The sequence below is a fragment of the Polypterus senegalus genome, chromosome 15, assembly GCF_016835505.1.
Source record: "Polypterus senegalus isolate Bchr_013 chromosome 15, ASM1683550v1, whole genome shotgun sequence".
In the NCBI taxonomy this organism is placed as follows: domain Eukaryota; kingdom Metazoa; phylum Chordata; class Cladistia; order Polypteriformes; family Polypteridae; genus Polypterus; species Polypterus senegalus.
The window spans coordinates 9,547,501-9,571,808 of record NC_053168.1 but is presented as its reverse complement, the minus strand read 5'-3'; the positions used below and the strand labels follow the sequence as shown (position 1 = coordinate 9,571,808).

The 24,308-nt window shown below is 34.9% G+C and overlaps 1 protein-coding gene across 3 annotated transcripts in view; it reads left to right on the top strand.

The window, feature by feature from the left end:
• Positions 1-24,308, top strand: part of grb10b (growth factor receptor-bound protein 10b) — a 239,129-nt gene that overhangs the window by 139,377 nt on the left and 75,444 nt on the right. For all 3 annotated transcript variants that reach the window (XM_039737538.1, XM_039737540.1, XM_039737539.1), the window contains exons 3-5: positions 116-200; positions 7,522-7,738; positions 13,366-13,507. In XM_039737538.1, the coding sequence (XP_039593472.1) occupies positions 116-200; positions 7,522-7,738; positions 13,366-13,507 (444 nt within the window). The remainder of the gene's footprint in view (positions 1-115; positions 201-7,521; positions 7,739-13,365; positions 13,508-24,308) is intronic.

Below are 24,308 nucleotides of genomic sequence, written 5' to 3'. Positions count from 1 at the left end.
ATGCTGAAATGTTAAGATTTCTAAAATGAAAACTGGTTAGAAAATAATTCTGATGAATAAAAAGGTAATAAATAATTCTTATTAACTTAAGTTTTTTTCACTGCTTACTACACAGGACAGTGTGGAGTCGAGTCATAGGCCTGCAGACCTGATTGGTTCTGATTTCCAACAATCATGTAGTCGCAACTCTCCTAGTCAAGGTAATGTTACATTTAAAATTCAAACTGATCATTCAGTTCTCTTCAGTTATAGTAATATACAATATTCTAATGTTGATGTTGTATGGGTTTCCTACATGGACTGTGGTCTTCTCCCACAGCTCAAAGAAATTAAATTAAGATTTTTAGTCCTCCTTATGCAGGCGTTTCATTAGTATGCCACATGATTTAATATCTGGGCTTGATTTCTGACTTTTCTCCTTAATACGTTTGAGATGTCACTCCTGATGACTCTGCATTGGGAAAAGATGATTTAAAAATTTCTGGACAACAGGTATTTTAATGTTATTAAAAGAAGTGCTGTTCTTAAAAACACCACAGATTGATACCATTGCTAGAGAATAACACCAGTTTATTCTGGATTTCTCTAGCTGTTATATACCTTGCCTACAAATGTTTACCAAAAAACATAAAAAAAATCTCTAAATATGCTGGTAGTGGGATTCTCCTCTGTTCAGAAACAATAGTAAAGTTTTGAAAAATGAATAGGAATACTTTCTCCTATTTAAAAGGATTCAAAAGGATGTATATCAGGCCAAACCCGATGTGTTGAAGTTGTTAGTATTATTTGTTTGCTGCTTCTAAACATCTTTTGTAGTAACCGTTTTATCGTTGACATTTTTCTTTCTGTCGTCTTTTAATTTTGTTTTATGACACATTATAGGATGCTCATTCCTCCGCCAAATCTCTCTTGATACCATTCTGTTACACTTTATTAATTCAAAAAGAATTTTGGCAACTTTTTTTTCTTTTAATAATGGAAAGTTAATTGTTTGGAGGCATGTTGTGTGTTGTTAATTTAGCATGACAGTAACTTACAAAAAAGGAAACAGATCAGATGCTCGATAAAAAATATTAATATATACTGTATTATATATTTGATTTATATATATGTTTTTAGATAAATTCAATGAGTTCTCAAATTTCTGCATGCTTTACAGGCATTTTTAATTACTTGTGTTTTTTTATGAATATAAAAAGATAAATTCATATTGAGTTCAAATTGGGATAAAGATTTATAGGTCTTCTGTAGTAAACATTTCAGCAGTTCAAAGGAATTATTTTGAAAAGACACAGGGTGCCATTATAATTAAGCTTTCAATCTAATTGTACCATAAAAAACCTATCCATAATAATCGGAGCATGAGATTTAAGCACAATATTGACCCAGCATGGGAGGTAAAGCTCAAAGTTTGTTGAAATGTCTCTGAAAACACTGCTGCCATGAAAATAAATGGAGCAGAAATTGCGCCCTCAACCAAAGTTTCTTAAGGGTGGATTCTGCCCATGTACATTTCTTAATAAACAATATGCTATTAATAACCAGAGTCAATCTTTCATTAGTGTGTTTCTTCCTGTTAAACGGATGGTTAAGTAGTGCATGATTAATAATTTTGACTTGATTACAAACAGGTCAGTGTTTTTCCTTGAGAATGTGTATGGTGTTTGAGCTGTTGTGTGCCTGTGTGTGAATTTTGAGTTCATTTATAGTCCTTTTTTCTTTTTACTGATGATGCATTGCAAAGAGAGAGTGCTTTTAAACAAAGACTTCAAAAATCTTTACTATATACTGTATAAGTATTTTTACTATTTGCATCCTTCTTTTTATTTTACAAAGTAGTCTTTATTTTGTTAAACACTCTTATGAATAAAGTGCTTATAGTCAGCCTTTTGTCTACATTAGTAAATACTGTAGATACTGTAAGAATGGTGTTATGCCTCGTTTCCACTGGTGATCTTTAGCTAGTCCAAATGTTTTACATGATTTACAAAAAGACTAGATTAAAAGTATAATTAAAAGTCACAATAAGATGGCATCATTGTATTGCTGTATTACATGTTGTCAAATGCATTGCAGCCCTGTTGTGTTCTTACACTCAAAATCAGGGATTGCCAAATTCACATAGGATCCCAAGAACTGACTAAAATTCTAGGGATGCCTTTTTCTTTGAGCTCCATTGGAATATGCATCATTCTTCTGAAATTTGGTAATCATAACCAAATTAGTTTCTGTGGTTGAGTAGTTAAGCAAGTAATAATCTGCAGCACTCCATGACAAGGAAAAAGGTGACCAGAATATGAATCAATTAAGAACATATTAACAAGAAATTAAACAACTTATCATCATGACATGTAATGTGACCTAATACATTCATTTTCCCACCCAAAACATCAGTGTACTAGCTGAATGTTAAATGAATAGTACATGTATGGTTTTTCAGTAGCTTTAGGAAAACATTGGAGAAACAAACAAAAAATTCTGGATGTCTTTAGTGCAAGACTTTTTGATAACTTAAAATTACAGAGCTTTGATATTGCAATAAAATTGATGCAGGTTAATGAAAATTTAAATCTGAGAAATTAGGAGATGCAAATAATCAAATGCAGGAATAAAACATTTCAATTGTAGTGTCTTATAACGATGGTACTTGGAAGTTGTAATTGTATAGATGATATCAAAAAATCAAATTTTTAAAAGCCAGTCAAACAGACATGGCTTTTTTGGCTCAACTAAACCACTGAAAAAGGTAACTGTTCATAGTGGTTATTTCTGCTAATCAATGAAACAGCAACAGATACATCTACTTCTTTTGTGAGCTGGGGTGCAGCAAATCTTTCCCATTTTGTTTAAAATGTTGTATCTACCCACCATGCATGCACTACAGTAGTTCTCAACAGCAAATGGAAGATGATTTTGATAAGTGGCAGCATTAACAGCTATAATATTAGCAACAAATGAGTTTGTTTGGAAATGGTAGGTACAACTGCAAATTGCTAGATACTTGTTCTGTACACACAAATATGTGGCCACTCACTATATACTTTTTACATCACTTGTTATTGCTAAGCTAACATGCCTTGTATTTTTCTCATGCTACTCTGTTACAAATTTTCTTCTGCTTAGATTTAACGGCAACTGATAGTCTTGCCAAAAATATGATATTCTGTATTGTACTCTTTAAAACATTCCAGCATAACGCTTAACAAAATGCATAATTTGCTAAATGGTCTTAAAATGCTTGCCATTTGCTTGCAAAAGAAGAATGGAAATGTTGCTCTGGTCTGAAATAAGACATGACTTGGTTCTGATTGGTCATGGTCATTGTAATATAATATCTGTCAACTGTTTGGCATAGTATGTTAAGATATTCAAAGTTTAGATGGACGAATATTATCTCATTGTTATCTAAAAAATACTGGCTACTTGTTATAAGAATAACTGTAGCCTGACTTTAAATAACATGCTTACTCCATTTTCACGACTGGTTAAATGTTTGTTGTTTAAAATTAATAAAATATTTAAACCCTTGTTAGTGACAAGGTAAACTTTTGCTTTGACCATCACATCCATGTGTAATCTACACTCACCTAAAGGATTACTAGGACCACCATACTAATACGGTGTTTGACCCCCTTTCGCCTTCAGAACTGCCTTAATTCTATGTGGCATTGATTCAACAAGGTGCTGAAAGCATTCTTTAGAAATGTTGGCCCATATTGATAGGATAGCATCTTGCAGTTGATGGAGATTTGTGGGATGCGCATCCAGGGCACGAAGCTCCCGTTCCACCACATCCCAAAGATGCTCTATTGGGTTGAGATCTGGTGACTGTGGGGGCCATTTTAGTACAGTGAACTCATTGTCATGTTCAAGAAACCAATTTGAAATGATTCGAACTTTGTGACATGGTGCATTATCCTGCTGGAAGTAGCCATCAGAGGATGGGTACATGGTGGTCATGAAGGGATGGACATGGTCAGAAACAATGCTCAGGTAGCCCGTGGCATTTAAACGATGCCCAATTGGCACTAAGGGGCCTAAAGTGTGCCAAGAAAACATCCCCCACACCATTACACCACCACCACCAGCCTGCACAGTGGTAACAAGGCATGATGGATCCATGTTCTCATTCTGTTTACGCCAAATTCTGACTCTACCATTTGAATGTCTCAACAGAAATCGAGACTCATCAGACCAGGCAACATTTTTCCAGTCTTCAACTGTCCAATTTTGGTGAGCTCGTGCAAATTGTAGCCTCTTTTTCCTATTTGTAGTGGAGATGAGTGGTACCCGGTGGGGTCTTCTGCTGTTGTAGCCCATCCGCCTCAAGGTTGTGCGTGTTGTGGCTTCACAAATGCTTTGCTGCATACCTCGGTTGTAACGAGTGGTTATTTCAGTCAAAGTTGCTCTTCTATCAGCTTGAATCAGTCGGCCCATTCTCCTCTGACCTCTAGCATCAACAAGGCATTTTCGCCCACAGGACTGCCGCATACTGGATGTTTTCCCTTTTCACACCATTCTTTGTAAACCCTAGAAATGGTTGTGCGTGAAAATCCCAGTAACTGAGCAGATTGTGAAATACTCAGACCGGCCCGTCTGGCACCAACAACCATGCCACGCTCCAAATTGCTTAAATCACCTTTCTTTCCCATTCTGACATTCAGTTTGGAGTTCAGGAGATTGTCTTGACCAGGACCACACCCCTAAATGCATTGAAGCAACTGCCATGTGATTGGTTGATTAGATAATTGCACTAATGAGAAACTGAACAGGTGTTCCTAATAATCTTTTAGGTGAGTGTATATGACATTTTTTAAATGGTATGCCATAGTGTATAAAATTACATTTAGCCACATTTTAATGTTTTAAAGAAAATGTTTTTTAATGGACATAAACTAACCTATATATAGTACAGACTTGTAAGGAAGGGATGATCAAAAAGTTTTACACACATCAAGAAAGTTGTATTCTACAGTACTTATTTGGCAGAAGATAAGTGAAATATGTGAATTTCGAATTTGTTACCTTTATGGTTCATACGGTGTGTTTCTTGTTTTGAAACAAAGTCAACTAGGATGCCAAAACCTGCAAAATCAAGTATCATTAAATTTCTAACACCAGAGAGCAATATGCTTTCAGAAATAATTTTCTCACCTAATAAGCCTGTACTGGGCCAGATCCCCTTGTATGGTACAATAATGAGATGAGTGGTAGAGTTCCTGCATTGTAGAACTTGTCTCAAACATTATGAAAGGTCTAACCAGACATTGATATTGACTGCTACTATATGTTGCTACTGTGAAGCAAGTTGTAATGGAGAATTGAAGAGTGATGGTGCATGTGATAGTTAACACTGTAGGGATTGATTATGTTCAGCTGAATATATTCTTCATGAACAACTAAACATTAGGTTTGTGAACATTGACTGTGGGGAATTTTCACTTATGAAATGAAGCGTCATGGCTTCCAATCTTGAGCAAATAACCAAATCTAGAAAAAAAACTGGATCACCCAGAGTCTAAACAACAGTATAAACTATGGAAAAGTTGTAATTCTTTGCCACTAGAAAAATTCAAGATCCATGGAAGTGTTGTCAAGATAATGTAAACAATTTATGATGCTGAGGGTGTAGTTTTTATTAATTACATGTTTGTAAAGACATAACTACATAACTGATCAGTATTTGCCTGGTTTGCTTTTGATAGTAGCCAGTATTTAAATGTGGAAAGGAAATATTTCAGCTATCACACTTCTGCTTCTTGACAGTGTCCATGCTCATACCATATGGTTATAGAGGTTTTGCAAAATTGTCAATAGGAAGAAATGACACATCCTCACTATTTTGCAGACCTTGGCCCTATGTGGTCATCACCTCACCCTTTGTCTTAAGGCCTACCTCTGTAGCATGCACTATTCCAGTGATGATGGTATTGAGTCACTCACAAAAAGAGTTATTGAACAAGCAATGCAAATGCATTTTGAATGGCATACGATACATTTTTTGAATGTTTTAACAAGTTTAAAAAATACTTTTTTTTTTGCTTTACTTGCATTTTCTGTTAAGTTAGGCTCAAAATATTTTGTTCACCCCAGCCGAAATGGTCATAGGAATCTAGCAGTCTGATCTGTAGAAGTATGTTCTTCATACTAAGTTACTTGCAATAATAATAATAAATTTTATTTACATAGCACCTTTCCCATACTCAGTTACACTCTCTAAGTTAAATTCTGTAGTTCACCGCTGAGCTGTATGTTGATTTACTGCTTTTTAAATAATTGAAAATGTAATCAGAATTTCCTAATGTTAAATCTTTAAGATCATCTGAAACATCTCAGTCAATTAGTGTGTTTATTTAAAGTTTAAAAGAGTATTTGTTTGTGCTGACAACATTGCAAGAAATTATTTTCGTTAAACAAATGGTAAACATTTTATATTAACCTGTAAATTGCAGGGTAAAATACTTTGTGGTACATTTTCTAAGACTAGTAGATAGTTAAATAGTTCTTAAAACATAAGAGACACCTACATATGAAAGTTTCATGTTTATAATGCCAAAGCTAAGCAAGATGTTTTAGTAAAAGACTAAAAATGTATACCATTTAGATTCACTTGATAGCATTTCAGTAATTTTTTTATTTTGAACAGTAGATCATCTTAATTTTCCCTTATTTGTTTCAGGAGATGTTATGCTACACATTCTGCTAGCAATTCATTTTCAGCCATTAGGTTCTGCCTCCCTTAAACCCTGAGGAATAAGCATTGCTTTGATAAATTGATTGCTTAATTCAGAGAAAGACTAATAACAGTGGTGTGTGTTTGTTTGCCCTATAGAGTATAAAAGCCTAAAGTAATACAGGTAAAATGTCCTTTGTTAATTAGTGTGAATGCATGGGATGGACACTGAGGTAGCTGGGTTTGTGTAATGTTAGTCATCGCAGCTCTTCTAACTTTAAAGGCTCTGTACTGTTTTTACCACTGCATTGTAAGATAAAGGTTGCAAAAAATAAACTGGAAAATTTTATATATATTCAGAATCTGCAGTAATAGTCTGCTTTAGGCCATGTTCCGAATTTGTATCCTGAACTGAATAACAGCCATTATTTAGAAGTTTAAAAAAACAAAACCGCAAAAAAACCTAAGACAGTCTTTGAAGTATTGTTCATGTACTGTAACCATAGCATCCATACTTTTAGCAACTTTCTTAGTAAATCTACTGGAATAAAAACTCAATTTCAGTCACTGAAATATTTTTTAAATTAGTCTTTGGAAATATGCAACTGAATCCCTATTCCTATTTTCTTGTCAAAGAAGCATTTATGTCAATTATAGATTTAGCTTATACAGTGCTATCAAGAAAAAATAGGATTACTAAACTATATTAGTTTCAGTTTTTAATTTGAAGTAAAATGTGAATGTGATATGTGTTTAAAAACATTTCATAGTTACTGAAGTTACAAATTTGCCTATACTTACATCTGTTTGTAAATCTGAGAAAAAGTATTTTCTAATCTCTCTTATAGATGATGATGTTGACTTAGAAGCTTTAGTGAATGATATGAACTGCTCCTTTGAAAACCTGTATTCCCCATGCAACACTCACTCAGAAACAACATCTCTCATTCAGAATGGTCAGTTCAGCCGCAGTCATCTTCAGAGCACCGGCGTAAACACGGCACAGCCAACTTCCCCAAGACCAAAGGTGTGGCGTTCACAACCTGTTCATATTCTTGCAGTAAGGTATGAAAGTTATATTTTCTTAATATTTGTATCAAACAGTTTTTTGATCTGAGCTCTTATGACTTACTTTCTATTGGAAATAATAAAACACAACCATTAATTGCCCTTTGTTTCCCTTTGTTGGGACTAATATTTTTTAAAATTATTCAGTTGAGATTTTCATGACTGACTCATTAAAACAAAACATTTATAGTCATGTACAGTATGTGCTAACGCTGCTTCAAAAATCCTCTTCAAATTCTGCACTAACCTTGTTGCTACAAGAGTTAATTAGTTTTTTTAATAACAGTTACTTGGAATGGTTGTGAATACCTGGTTTTGTTAGTCTAAAAGCAGGTTGTAACTATGAATTTGATCTTTTGTACTAAGGGTTTCCATTCTTTTGATGTAGACTAGGGTGTTATACCGTGTTAGCCATTATGGATGTGGTTAGAATTCAAGCAAAATGACACCTTTTATTGGCTAACTAAAAAGATTACAGTATGCAAGCTATCAAGGCAACTCGGGGCCCCTTCTTCAGGCATTTACATCTTGCCTGAAGTAGGGGCCCGAGTTGCCTCGAAAGTTTGCATACTGTAATCTTTTAGTTAGCCAATAAAAGGTGTCATTTTGCTTGACTTCTCACTACACTATTGATATAATATTTAGCTGAACTCTTCCTATATTTAAGCTTTTCCCTGTTTTTGTGCTGCGCTGCATAGCCTGGTTTCATTCATATGTCTGCATTCCTTTGTTAAGACCGGTCTATTTAAGTGTCAGCATATCATATAAGGTAGTGTGCCTAGTTCAGTTTTATAGCAAATGGTGTTTCAGTGTAGGGACTGAGCAAAAATGGCATCATTCAGTGAACATTCTTAGTCTGCACCTTTGTTTGTTGTGGTACTATAGTCCATTTTTAAAATAAATATTTCTCATGTAAAGCGTTTTCTCATCTTGTTAAATTATTAATAATCAATTTTTTTTCCAAATCAATTTTCTCCTCTAGACTTTAAGCTAGGTCTTCAATAAATTGTTCTCTTCTTTTATTTTTTAACAGATCTCCCTGTGTCAGTGTAGGTTTGGAATCTATTAATGAAATCCAGTTTAGCACAACACCCCACCCTTTTTACAAAAAAAAAAAAACCTCACACTGTTCCGATGTGGTGCTGTGGTATCACCTGCTGCACTCTTGTCCCAGTCCTGGTGGCTTGTCGTGTGATGGGTGTGGCATCAGTGCGTGCTCCCAACCTCTCTCTCTGATCTGACCAGATTTACATTTTAATCTGAACGATTTCAACAAATGAACATATTACGTATATAATATGTATCATTGTATAAATTTGTATAGTCTTTTATAGTTTGTGAACTAGTCTTTGGAAATATGCAACTGAATCCCTCTCCCTACTATCTTGTCAAAGAAGTATTTATAGATTTAGGTTATATATTTTATTAGTCATATAAATTTAGTGCCTTTTAATCCCGTTGTAATATTCAGTTTAAATGAATTTTATTGAACACATTTGTACTTAAGAGCTCAGCTTTCTATATAGTAATTGTAATTATAGTGCACCTGAAAAACTTGTTAACATAAACGCAAAACATTGAGAATGCATAAACATAGATTTTTTTTTTTTTTTTAAACTGTGGAAGTGTGAGTTTTTGGTGTAGATAGACATTACAGTATTTAATTAGCTGTATTTTTCTTCCACACTATATTTATTCTTATTTGTTGATGCACAAATTACTGCTTAGTAATATTTTAATTTTAATGCATATATTGTAGATCAGAAAACCGAATATAGTACTGCAGCTTATTCAGATCAGATACTTCTTCCCTTGACCATCTAAGGGTAAAATACAGATATTTTAAGTAATCCATTAGAGGTATTGAAACTTCCAAAGATTTAGCAGTGGTTCATCATGGTTATTTAATATAGCATAGTTTGATAAATCACTACTTTTTTTTTTTTAATTTGATTCTTTATTTACTATTTTTTTATTTTATGTGGAAATTGTCACAATTGAGAGCCCACTTTCCTTTTCCTGAGCTTTGTTGCTAGTTTTGCTGCATGGTCGCCCTGTTTGGATAAATTGTCAGGTTTCCTTTTTTTTTCCACTCTCAGCAATAAGCCCTAATATGTGTGCAACAATTCTTTTTAGCCACTCATCAGGTGCAACTCATCCTTACAATGTTGCAGAGGTAAAACTTGAACATGGTTTCATTTTAATATTCCAAGAGGTCTGCATAGACAGTCACCTAGGGAATTGTAGTTATATATGATGCGGTGTGATTTCTGTGTTTTCTCAATAAAAGTGCAGATATTTAAAGTGAATTACAGTTGTTTTTGAACAATTAAAGTGGCAAAGTAATACCTACATTATTAATGTTAGTCTTTTGTAATTTTATTCTTTCTTAAATGCTACACAGAGTGATTAAGTAAATAATAGTTAGTATGCTGAGTAGCCATTTTACTAGGTCTACCTACCTAAAAACATGCTAGCCCCCAATTAGCCTCAGAATATCCTGAATTAATTGGAACAAGCTGCCAGTGACAAGTTCAAAACTATGACCCTGTATTATTGTTCTATGAGGGCTCTAGTATTGTATGTCTTGCAGATTTTGCAGATTAGCTGGTAGTCTGTCTTTGCTCCTAAATACCTTGTTATATTTTACCCATATATTTGCATGGATTGCATTGTGCTTACTGGAGATGCCACTACATTAAGTTGAAATGATTCCTACATTCCTGAGATCAGTGAAGGGCTTTTTAGCCATGTGGTATGGAGTATTATCCAGCAAGATGAATAGAGGGAACACATAAAACACTATATTTGACTCCAAAGGAAATTTGACTTTTTACTGAAACTCAATGAAATATTTTAACAAACAATTAACCTCTCAAGTACACAGCAGAATGACTTAATGGAAAAAAACAATAAAAATTAGAGAGAGAACTTCTGACTTAGCTTTGGCAGTCACAGTCCTTATAAAAGAATGTTGCCTGGATGGCAGACTAGTTCTGAATCCTTTCTACCTTGATTTTATTCTTGCTCCACCTCTTTGTCCTTTCTGCCTTTGGACAAACAACTCTTACAGTACGGTGAAAACTGAGCTGTTTAGGCGCCTGAGATCACTGTGCTAGTAGCTGATTATAGGAGTATTTAAAACATCACAGTTTTAGTTTCTCAATATCATGTGTTTTCAGATGTTTCAATGTAAATTAGCCTTCTCTCTCTGACTTCCAAGTTTGTGACTTATCCAGATGAAAGTATAGACATGCTGTTGCATAGGTTATTAATGACTGCAACAGATAGTTGTTAAATTTAAAATCCTTGTATTCGATTTCCAGTGGCTACTTTAATTGATAAGCTAGAAGCCAGATCAAATCTAATGTTACTAGATTTGATTAACAAGTAAAACAAGTTCAGAAACAAAAAGACAAACATAGAAAACACAGGGCTTTTTCCTGTGCAGTGCCAGGAACTTCACTTGTACCTTGGATTCATATAAGGATGCATATGATGGGGAACAAAGCTGAAATACCTTGTGCATTCTAGGTACTAATCAATTTGTGCACATAAACACACCACTGTGTACATACATATCTATACTAATAAAAGGTAAAGCCCTCACTCACTGACTCACTCATCACTAATTCTCCAACTTCCCGTGTAGGTGGAAGGCAGAAATTTGGCAGGCTTATTCCTTACAGCTTACTTACAAAAGTTAGGCAGGTTTCATTTCGAAATTCTACGTGTAATGGTCATAACTGGAACCTACTTTTGTCCATATATATGGCTATAGCCTGCAGCTCGGTCGCCATGTGAGGCGGAGTTGCGTCCCGCATCATCACGCCTCCCACGTAATTGAGTGCCTGCCCATATAAGGCCGTCCGTCAGCAGCTATCCAATAGACACACCGCCGCAAAATATTCGAGGGTGAAGGACTGTGCTTATGCAAACGAAGATGAGATGGTCAGGCACAAACTCAGTGAAAGTGCGAGAGAAACTTTTAAGTGCCGGGTCTTAGCTAACATTAAATAAAGTTGTGGACATCGCAAGATCACACGACATAGCACAAGCACAGCTGAGAACCTTCGATTGGCTCACGTGAACTGACTTTGCAGGACTGGGAAAGGTAAACCCGTGCATGCAGTGTGTGATGTCTCAGACACACTACTTCTCCGCTGCGAAGCGTGGGTATTTTGCTAGTGTGTGTGTATATATGTATGTATATATATATATGTATGTGTATATATATATATATATATATATATATATATATGTATATATATATATATATATATATATATATATATATATATATATATATATATATATATATATATATATATATATATATATAATAAAATGAAAAGTGGACTGGCTCACTCAATCAGTGATGCTCATCAACTCAACACCGTTTCCTGTTTTCAGCAAAAATTTGGCAGGATGGTACATCTAATGCATTATGTATCCGCTAAGAAAGGACATTTGTATATACCGTATGAATATTGAGAGGTAAATCCCAAAACCAAATTTGATAGAAATTGGTTGATCCTATGGAAAAAAGAGGTGACCTTTTATTTTTTTTTTTTCTTTTATGATCATTTTTTTTATCAGTATTTATTGATTATGTTAAAGTGCATGCTCTGTGATTTGCTGAGATTAGGCTTTATACAAATGAAGGATACAGTAGAAACAATTGAATGGCCATGCAAACAGAGTGGATGGATGACTGAGGAAGGGGCAATGTCCTGGACAGGAAAAAAAAGACATGATCACTTTTGGTGTGTACAGCAAGGTGTGAAATGTTAAGAGGGAGTTCAGCAATAGTCTATGTTTAGCAGGCATGCTGTTAAGCTCCAGTGAGGGTGCTTCAAGCTGCTCCATTGTAATTTACGTTTAAAAGGGAAAACCCTAACCTGAAATTTACATGTGCATCTGTTTACTTTGAATGTTTATGCCAAAATTATTTACGTATACAATTTCATGTTCAGATTTTTAAGGGGGGACCACATACAGTTTGCTAAAAACATGAAAAGAAATACTTGTGTGAACGATGTAAACAAATGAAAATTATAAACATCTAAAAATGATCATATACTCAAATTTCACATTATTCTTTCCGATTGCATGTTTCATTTCAACAGAATACAATTTCCTATGAAATTGTGTTTTGCAAAGACCTTCCAAAAAAGAAAAGTACCTATGAAAAGCAGGAATTGATTTAAAGCAGAAATGTGTTAGGAAATATCTGAGGCAATGTTTTTTAATACAGTCATGTACAATTGAATTCTATAAGGGTGAGTCCATAGAGAGGAGGGCACCATATCTTATTCTATCCGAGTGCCATCTGTAATAAATTATACTTTTAGTACACGATTGACTGAAGAATTTATCAATGAAACTAATTGCTGATCAATAGTCAATGTTTTAAGAAATCTTTGATTTTAACTATAATAATGAAATTCTACATTTGGGTCTACGGTGTTGTTTTGGAATTGGACTGTATCATTTGGTCAGATATTGTAATTTGTTTTTTTTTTGTTCTCTAAATGTTGTTTCTTCCTCAGTTTAAGTTGTGGTAGTGTACTTTATATTCAGCAATAACAAATTACTTTTTTTCCCAATTTTGTCTTTTACAGAAAGCTTCAAGAGGAGGAGCAACAGCTTCGAACCTCATCCTTGCCTGCCATTCCAAATCCTTTTCCAGAACTTTGTAGCCCAGCAAGCTCTCCTGTACTTTCTCCTGGATCTTTACCCCAGAACCATCCTCCTGATAAATATGTAAGTAAAACTATATATTTAATTTTGCTTTATTTTATATAAAAATATTAGCTGTGTAAATAAATTCAAAAACATTTTGTTTAACAGTTCATCAGAAAATAAATTGTTAGTCTTTTCTCAATGGCATATTTTTCTCATTCTTTTGCAATTATTTTATAAGTAAGATTCATACTTGGTTGTAGCCCATCTTATGACAGGTGCTGAGCATGCGACTGAGAGTTAACTAATTGTCTTGCTTGTGACCGTTGCCCAGTTTTTCTTTCAAAATGGTGAGATGTGTTCATCCATCAGAACTGAAAAGCTACTGACTTGCATTGCTGGACAGTGGAGCAGATAAATACTGCATTGCAGCTGCCGTGGGCAGTTTGCATAATTTCAGGTAAAAGTAAGCAGACTTCATGCCCCATTTCTATATAACCTCTACAGTTACTCACAGAACTTCTATATTATCACCAAGTTTATATGACAGAAAACATGCTTAAATTGAGAATTTATGTAATTTGCATGTGACTTTTTCCCACAGTTATTTTTTCCTCAGTTGTTTAAGGTGGTTTTCTAAACTTATAACACATTTGGTGGGAAACTGCTGAGATTTGTATGTGCTGGTGACATACTTTGTTTTAGGTAACTTTAATAATAAGACCATTGATAGAATGTGTTGGAGCTAGAATAGCTTTGACAACAAACTAAAGAGAGCAGACTGTTTATATTTTTAACACTGTTAATAATATGGCTATATTGTTCATGCTGTTATATTTGTAAAGGACTGTCAGAATGAGAAGGGACTGTTTAGTGCATTTAAGTTTCATTGCTGAGCTGGTTAAAAGCTAAAACTTCTATCCTATGGTTAGACTACTTGTTGAATTTCTTGAAACGTCTTACAGGTCTGTATTCTGTCTTCCTATTTATTGGCAGAATGTTTGAATGACAAGGTGCTAAAATCTGAATAACCACACATTTCTTTGGTTAAAACATAAACCTAATATTAGCTCAGTAAATATTGTTACTGTGCATGATATTATTGTCAAAAATCATTCTGATTTCTTTGAATTAGATGTAGTTAACATTATTTTAAATATGTGAAACAAAACTTACAAAATGCTCCTTTCATTTTAGATTTTAGCAGTCAGAGGAAATTCATAGAGGTGATTAAAATTGATTAAGAAGAGTAGAGAAAAAATAAAACATGCAAAAAGTAAACCACAGTTGCATGTATTTATTATTCTGTAGCTGTCTGTGGTGAAGATTACAGTAATGTGCCCATAGCTATAAAGAAAACTTTGGTCATACATAGTAACTTGAAACTAGAAATGATACAGTCATTTGCTTTAAAGAATAAAAGGGCTAACCCCAACATTTTATAGTAGAAATCTCAAAGAAGCTAATGATTGCATTATTGTTAGATGGTTGAAGAATACTTTTCAGTTTGCTCAAAGACATTGAATTAGAAGCAGTTGTAGCTGAAACAAATATAATTTAAGTAATACAGTATTTTTTATATAGAATTAACTCAGTAATTGACATTACAAATGCCACATCTGTTTCAGAATCAAAGTATTTTCATATTATATTAACCATGCAATGGATTTATTTTCTGTCATTGTTACAAGCTTACCGATAGATAAATACAATCACTTTTTTTTACCTAATGCAAGATATTAAGAAGTACAAGAATGCATGTGCTGTGATGTATTATGAAGAAAGTATTTAGAATGAAAATCATGAGCATTTTCATTAGTAGTTATTGTTGGGAAATCTGAACTACAAAACTAAGCATGGCATTCCAGCTGTGTAAAAACTAGCTCTTTTAGGAAAGAAGGCCTATTACATAAAATTTAAAAAATTAAAATATTGGAGTAGAGTTCAGGCAATACCCTTGGTAGACATATCAAACCACATCAAGTTCAGAGCCTTGCTGTATAGCAATACAATCTATTTGTTGCCCTTTCCTAGCAGTGTTTTTTCATTTTTTTTTTAATGTCACAGCTTTTTCTTTCTGATTTTTTTCAGTAGTTTATAAAGAGTTGAGCAGACAATGTTATCAGCTAGTCTGTGAAATCATGTTAGTTACTGTATACTATTTTAACTTTAAATACCTATCCATTTCAGCCATACTTAGCTGAAAAGCTAGACTTGCAAAGGATAACATTTATTAGTATAATAGTACAAAAAAATCTAGAGACTATAAAATATGCTGAGAGAATGTTTTTGGCCATACTATACTGTTTAGTCCAGTCAGAGTATAATTTATGCAGCGTTAAGTTCAGTAGTCAACATAAGGCTGTAAATGTCATTGCTGGTAATTTAAGAAATTTATGATATTTAGTTAAAATATAGTTACTTTGCAACCTAAGCTAAGAATATGTTAAAGACTGAATGGCATCGTCACTGTCTGCATGAAGTTTGCATAATCCCTCTTGTCTTTGCTTATCTTCTGAGTACTTATTTTTTCTACCACATTCTTAAAGCTTTGTGAGTTTGGCTAAATGGTTCAAGTGTGGGTTTATGCAGTGAGTGTACCCTGTGATCGACCACCACCCTGTCTAGGCCCTTTTACTGCATTGTTCTAATCACAGACAGGATAAGCTTTTGCTTCCTGCTCCTCAGAATTAGAGTACATGTGTTTGAGAATGACCTGTGCCTAGTCATATTTTGCCAATGATTATAATTGCTTTAATATTGCCATAAACTGTTGCCAGAACCAAACATTATTCTAAATGACCATAAAATAATATACAGGCTGTGGTATGTTAGACCTCTCTCTTCTGCTGAAATATCCTGGTTTTTATAGTTCGAGAGATGGCAGCCTTAGCTTTAGGTGTATCTACCGTATATCCCATTTTCTTGAAATACTTGAGGATTGTTTATCATTTGTGGTTGTCACTGACTTTACTTTCTGGTTCTGATTTAAAGGCAGTTGGTTCACAACAGACATTTTAAAGAAACAACAATTGCAAGGGTCTTAGTTTAATCACAACACAGCCATGAGTTGGCAGTGGTGAGTTCATCAGAGTGAAACTGAGTATGAGTTCATAAAACCATTCAAGTCAATTTACTGAATTTTTGTATGTATTTGAGTGCAGGAATATACAGTATTATACTTCAACCTGACTAAGTTAATTCCAGTTTCTCTTCAAGCATTATTTAAACACAAGTAATTGCACTGCCACATCCTCAACTCTGATGTCTGTAAGCTGCATATTCGGTCAAGAGTAACTGCAACAGGTAGATGCATCATATGCATGAAGGCTTAACACAATGCAAAAAATTCAAGGAAATCCTAAATAACTAGAAAAGCTCAATTATAAAATAGTAATTTAAAACAAGACATATTTGTGGAATGTACTATGTTTGTGCAGGATACCTGCAATTCTTTACCGACTTTTAAACCCTAACCTAGTACACCTTTTTTGGGATGTGGGAGGAAAACCTGAAAGGCTGGAGAAACACTCCATTCCATGACTTCCATTAGTATTCAAACCTAATCTCTTGGAGCTGTGAGGCAGCACTTTGTCACTATACCTCAGAATCATAACCATTGTTGTCATATTACCAGCAATGCAAAAAAATAAAAAATTAAGATAAAGAATGCATGGAAAATGAGATTGTCCTTTCCCCATGAACTCAGCAAAAAGAACAGAGTAAAATGCTCTCCTTTCAAATGATGTAATGTTTGTGACTACTTTTCCTCAGTATATCTATAGCTTAAAACTTACATAAAAAAACTCTCAGATTATTATATTTTAAAATTCAAAACCCAGCTATTCAAGAACTACATACAAATGATAACAGTGCATATAAAAAGTATTTACCTCCTCAGACTCAGATGTTTTATTATTTTACAATGTTAAATTACAGTGCATCTGATTATGCTTTTTTAACCCTATTAATCAAAGTTTCTTGCTCTAAATGTCAAAGTGAAAATGAAAACTTTATAAAATTGATCTAAATGTATTGCAGTTGAATCTGAATCATTGCTGGTACAACTGGTTGATTTTAGAAGTCAGAATATTAGTTAAATTAAGCTTGACTGCATGCAGTCAAAGTGATTCAGGTAGCTGTAATATAAATGCAGGTATTTCTGGAAGATTCAGTTCTTGGTGAGTCAATTTCCTGGCAAAAAAACTGGAAACTGAATGTTAAAGGAACTTTACAGACAACTTCCTGTGACAGGGTTATTGAAAAGTATACTGAGGATAGACAAGGCTTCTCTAAGTCACTTAAAATACCTTGGATTATAGCCTAGTACATGGTGGGCACTAGTGAGGGAATCCTCCAAGGGACCTATTATATCTCTGAAGGAGAGACAAACCTCTGTGGCTGAGAATGGGCGAGACTGTGCATACAACAACTGGTGCATCACCAGTTACAGCTTTTTAGAAGATTGCCAAAGAGAAAACTGCTAGGGAATCTTTTGACATCTCAGATAGAGCTTGCCAGAAAGCATATTGGAGAAGCTGAAATCAAGTGGAAGAAGGTTCTGTGGTCAGATGAAACCAGATTTGAGTTTTTGTTTATCCATCATACTAAATGGGCAAACTACAATATTTTCACCCTTACACTATGAACACCCTTTCCTGGAGGTGCTCCTCTATAACATGCACTGGAAGGATTGTAGAGGGTGAAAGCTAAATATAGGGAAAACCTATTTTGGCTTGCAAAGTAATTGTGACTTATTAGAAGGTTTCTTTTAAAGCAAAACAACAACCACCCTAAACACAAAACTAAGCTACAATGGAAAGGTTAAAAAACAACAATGGTTATGTCCTAAAGTTTTTAAGACCGTTATTGTCTTATGCCTGATGCTTGCTGGTATAGGCTCAGGAGAAGAGAATTTGAAAATGAATGGATTGGATGGGTTTCCAAGACAGAATCTGACCTCAGTCCAATTGAGAATTTGTTGCTGCACTTGTATAAATGGATGGTCTCTCATAGTTCCCATTCAACTTGAAAGAGCTTAAGAGGTTTTGCAAAAAGTAGGTAAGGGGAAGAAGCACTGCCCATATATGTAATGCTGGTAGGTTCAAGGCTGTAATTGCCATGAAAAGTGCCTCTACTAGATGATTTGAAAGGTTGACAATGTATTTTGTTTTTAATGACTGGAATAAATTTAGACAGATTTGTAAAGAACTGTTTTCACTTTGACCTTTACTTCTGAGTTTCTGATAGGTTTCAGAAAAGTGAAGTTAAATGAACTTTTATCCAATGTTGTAAAACAGTAAAACAAGAAAAAGTACAAGGCGGTGATTACTTTATATACACATTGCTTTTAGTAGCTTTATTTTAACTGCAACAAGAGCAAATAACTTGCCAGTATAGTGATTTTAATGTTATTCTTTTTACTTTGTGGAAGAAAGAAATCAATGAATTACTGTATATTTTCTCTAAAATAAATTCTCAATTAGCATAAAAAGCAATCTTTTTAAGCATTTCTGAGGTATTATTGAGACCATAATTATACTCATGACTCATAAAACGGTGAATAAATAATTTAAAATGAAGTAGAATTGTATGGATTTCCGTATGCTGCTTTTCCCTTTCGCTTAATATTATGCTTTCCTGAATGGATTTTCCCATTATTCTGTTCTATGCAAAGAATTTTAATGAGCAGTCTGTCCAGCAAGTGCAATCGTGCCACAAATAAAGCTTAATTGTACCAATACTGAATGAGTGAGTTTACTATTTTTCCCCTCATAAAATAGATTTCTAAAGTGAATGCTGCCAAGACTGCTATTGTGTTATGAATCAAAATAAGCAATAATTTGGCCATTTGTAGCCGAGGTTTGGGTTTTACATGTATTTGGAAGTACATTAATGTAAAATCCAAACTGTAATCAAAAATGTAAAAATAAGACTGCATTTTACTTTTGGTACTGAAGCTTATTGTCTGTGGTTGACAAAGTGTATCCAGAGAGCCAGCAACAAGAGCACTCCAGATGGTGGTGGATTTTTTCCAGGCATAGCTGAGCTTTTCAATTAGTGTTCTCTCTTCCACAGAACCTTCCAGTTATAACTTACTTGCATGAAAAACAGAGTTGTATGCTGTAGATGAAATGAAAATTAGAGCAGCTACTGCTTAGTTTGTTTAATTTAGGTGTACTTGTCTGATTTAAGTTTTAGAATCATTTGTGTCTTTGGAACTGTGGTATTAGTTAACATAACTGTCCATTAATAACTCTTGAAGTACTCACTGATTGCTATATCAGATTAGAAAGCATTAGCACAAATAAATGTAAGAGGTTTCTTTGCATTGAGTATCATATTCGTTATTTTCTATCTCATTTTTGTCTGGTTTAAAAAAAATAAATAAATAAATAAAACAAATATGTAAGTAAGCATCAGTAGCCAAGTTTCCATCCAGTTTCTTGCGACGTTTTGTTATCGACAAGCAGAATATACGTAAAAAAAATGTGCGAAATTTGCTGTCTCCAGACTGTTTCCATCCAACTGGCTTTTTATCGATGAAATGGTGTGCATGATGACGTCATCCCCTCCAAAACGAACTGTCGCATAAGTTTTGTTGTATCGCGAAAAAAAATCTGCCCTTGAGCCGTTTCGATACATAATTTTGTGTATGCCGCAAATTATCTACCTTTTGTTTTCCACGTTACACCCCTTCCACTAAACAAAGAAACAAAGAAATGGAGAGATTATTCAGACAGTTTTTTTTGAATTTGCCAGCTTACTGTTGTTTCAGTTTCACAAATAATTGGAATTGTACATAATATCCGAAGACGACTGCAGAATGAAGCAGTTGCTTGTCTGATAGCCCTAGAGCTCGAAGAAAGTACCCCAGTGCGACGAAACCCACGGGTATGGGAGAGACGACGGAATAAGACCTTCTGGGAGGAGGTGGTGGGGAAACACTTCACAGAAAAAACTCTGGCTGCAACATTTTAGAATGACACGGCCGATGTTTGAGATGTTGTGTGGATTCATCAGTCCTGATGTTGCGCCCATCACAGGTTGTCACCGACCACCGGTTCCAACCCAAAAGCGGATTGCCATCGCCCTTTACAAGCTGGCAACCTGCGCCGAGTATAGAGTAGTTGGAGAAACTTTCGGGATTAGTAAAACTATCGTCCATCGATGTGTATATGCGGTGTGCACCGCTATTAAAGAAAAATTAATGCGGCGTTATATCAGACTTCCGACTGTAGCGGAGGCCAATGAAATTGCATTTTTAATTACCTCTCAGACAGTCTTGGACTCACAATCCCTCCTAACCCATTAACAGCTGTGTTTGGGGTTCTTCCAGAGGGTCTTAAAGTGGAGAAAGACAAACAAACTGTGATTGCATTCACTACACTGTTGGCACGCAGACTTATTCTGATAAACTGGAAGAACCCAAACTCTCCTCTTTTAAGTCAGTGGGAAACTGATGTGTTATATTATTTAAAATTGGAAAAAATCAAATACTCAGTTAGAGGATCTGTGCAGACTTTTTTCAAAACATGGCAGGATCTAATCAGTAATATTTTGAAATGATTTTATAAAGCACAGAGAATTTGTTGATTTAGGTATTTTTAAAAGCCTTAAATTTTACACCGTTTGGCTTGCTCTCTCTCTCAAGGGTGGGGATCGATCTGTTCTTAGCATAATTCTTTTTTTTTGTAAAACTTGATTGCTATGTATTGATTGTAATAAAATTAATAAATAAAAAAAAAAGAAATTGCATATCGCAATTCTTTGGTGCACCTTGTGCCACAGATTTAAGGTGCGCTGCATGGCACGCATGTGCCTATTCTTCCCCCGACGGAAGGCTACCACGATTACATTAATCTCAAAGGGTGGCCATCTATTGTTCTCCAGGCCCTTGTTGATGACAGGTGCGTGAAACGAAACATTTGTGTTGGCAGTCCTGGAAGTGCCCATGATGCAGCTGTGTTTGCAGCATCGGATCTGTACAGGTGAGCCTACCTTTCAACATCCCTTCTCAGTGCGATAACAACTGAATTAGTACTGTAACCTGCTTCCCTTAAGGTTTTTAATTAAAACTGAAATTTGAATTAATATAAAATAACGACGTTTAATAAAAAAAAAACTAAAGTTAATATTAATGAGAAAATTTCTCATATATGCTAAAACATCTGCCATTTAATAATAAGAAAAAAATGTTTAGATAATGAAACACACGGTTTATTAAATATTTTGACTGGCACAGTAAATTACCTTTGCGGTTTTTGTATTATTTAGACATCCTGAGAGACCCCCCCAGGCTACAGTTGATGTGGAGGGAGTTCAGGTACCCCTTTTAGTAGCAGGAGACTCAGCCTATCCGCTACTGCATTGGCTCATCACGAGAAATAACGAGTCTCTTCATCAGACCATGCAAACTGCTCCGCTATTCTCGTTTTGATTGCACGTAATGAAAATGTATCATGCGACACATTTATTTGCATTAAAGCCCTTTTTTTCCAACAAAAAGTGTTTCCAATGTAGTTTTTGCGACATCTGAAGTATCAATATGGAATTTATGCGCTAAAGTTAAACGGAAAAATATTATGTCGACATGTACAACATTTTATCGGTAATTAGCATTTCCATCAGCTAAAATTTGAAGCGCTAAATATTTTTTCGCAAAAACTCCTTGGATGGAAACCTGGTTAGTGACTTCTTAAAACTCTGTTTAGGCCATCAGCAAGAAAGGAAGACCATGGGTGGTATCCCTTTACATTTAGCAGAGGTACCTGTAAGGTGCATTTCTATTGTTGTAGTATATCTTGTGGTTTTAGAAACAAGCAGATGTCAGTATAATTTAGATTAATGAATAAAAACAAAACAGTTTTAAATAAAATTGACCTGTTAGTGAGTACATTTCCATAACTTTAGATGCCATTCCATTCTGTCACAAAGCATTCTTGAAACGTTGCAATGAAGTCTGCTGCAGACTCTAGTTTGTTTGTCTGGATCTGTGCATGATGGCATTCAGTAAGGCTTTCTGTTCAGGTGTTGTAAGGTTCTCCAACACCTTCATTTTAGCTATTAAACTTAAAAAGGAGTTTGCTGATCGTACCTGCACAGTACACTTGGAGCTGCTAAAAAAAAAAAAAAAATTGTATCCTGAGGTGGTAAAGAAGGATGTTCCAGTATAAGAGACAAGCTTAGGGTAAATCTGAGTGAAAATAAGAAAGGAAACTACCTAGGAATTTTAAGTGCTTCTTGATAGCAGCTTTTGCAGTAGTGAGTCAAGGGCTTCCAAATTTGTATATGGTTGTGTAACTTGAACAGATGAAGCAGGGTCATTTTCCTGACTTTTTTCTAGCTGGATTGGTATTGCCAGAGCTATTACTTGCTAATGTCGTTTTCTCTTTTGCTTTATCTCTAATGGCACAAAATACTTCTACTGACCCTTGCTTGGCAATTTAAACGTGTCAGTTACCCTAACTAATACTTATTTGAGGTGCTGGAGGTGAATTTGACTACACATGCAGATGATCAATAGTATCGTGCTTCATCTAGGCTGTGCTTTAAATAATCAGCATATTTATAGTATTTATAAAGGCAATACAGTCCATGTAGAAGTTAGTTTTAATAAATGCATTCTCAAGAATCATAAAAATAATCTTGATGAGTCACACACTATTACATTTGCTTGTATTGCTCAATTACAGCTTCAAAGCCATAGGGTTGAGTCCCAGCCTGGGTAGAGTTTGTGCATTCTCCCCATGTCTGTGTGGGGGATTTCCTCCTACACCCTGAAAATGCAAATTGATGCCTCTACATTTACCTGAGATGACTGTGTCTGTGAGCGACTGTGCCTTCCTGATTTCTTGGCGTTCTTTTCAGTGTTAGTACCTATCATGCACATAATGCTGTCTGGATAGGCACCAGCTTTCTGCAACACTGGATAAGCAGAATAGAAAAATGGATGAACAAATAGTCTGCATCAGCTATCGAGCTGGGTGAAGGAGAAAGAGGCAGAATTGTTCAGTGTGCTACATACTGTATTCGCAACTAGCTGCATTAAGCACATTCCATCTTAGTGTCAAGTAAGAGTAACCTGTTACCTTTGTCTTTCCTTCACAGTTACTTTTAGTGCACACCTGCAGTTTCTTAGTCGATGTGCCTTCTTTTGCAAGAACTCCGGCTGTGATGCAACTGATCAAAAAGACATACAAATCATAGTCATAGTTTGTAATTATGACTTGTGGATGATGAAAGTGCAGTAAATAATGATGCATTTTTAAATGATCAATGTTATTGATAGCTGTGAGGCATATTGAGCTGCTGCTACATAAGCAAGTGTTTTTATTTTTGAGCCAAATTTTGTTGTCGTTAAGCAGATACTGATTCATTGGTCAATCTTGTTAATTATCTCTACACTCATTTGTGAAAAAGTCCTTGGTGAGCCCATGCTCAAAATGGTGATATCTACTTACCTGAACAGAGGTAAAAACAAACTCTTTTCCTCAATTTTGGACTTATTAATTCTCATTTCAGTTTTAACACACTCAGGTGAAAATTGTTTAATGCGACATTAGAGATCATGGTCTCAGGTCAGGAGGACAATATCATTTGAAAATGACTAAGTTGCAACCCTTATGTTCATTCTTACTGTATTGAGAGAGAGAGAGAGAGAGAGAGAGAGAGTGAGTGAGAGAGTGGTTAGGAGCACACACTGATACAGCGCATTGCCACACAATGGTGTTTCTCTGTTCACGTTTCAGCATTGTTTTGTGCTTGTTGTGCGTTTTTTTCATACTGTGTTTGTAATTACTGGCCTGGGCTCATGAGTGAAAGTGTGCTTAATAACAATAAACTGAGCAGAACTGTCTGCAATTACTCAGAGCTCAGGACA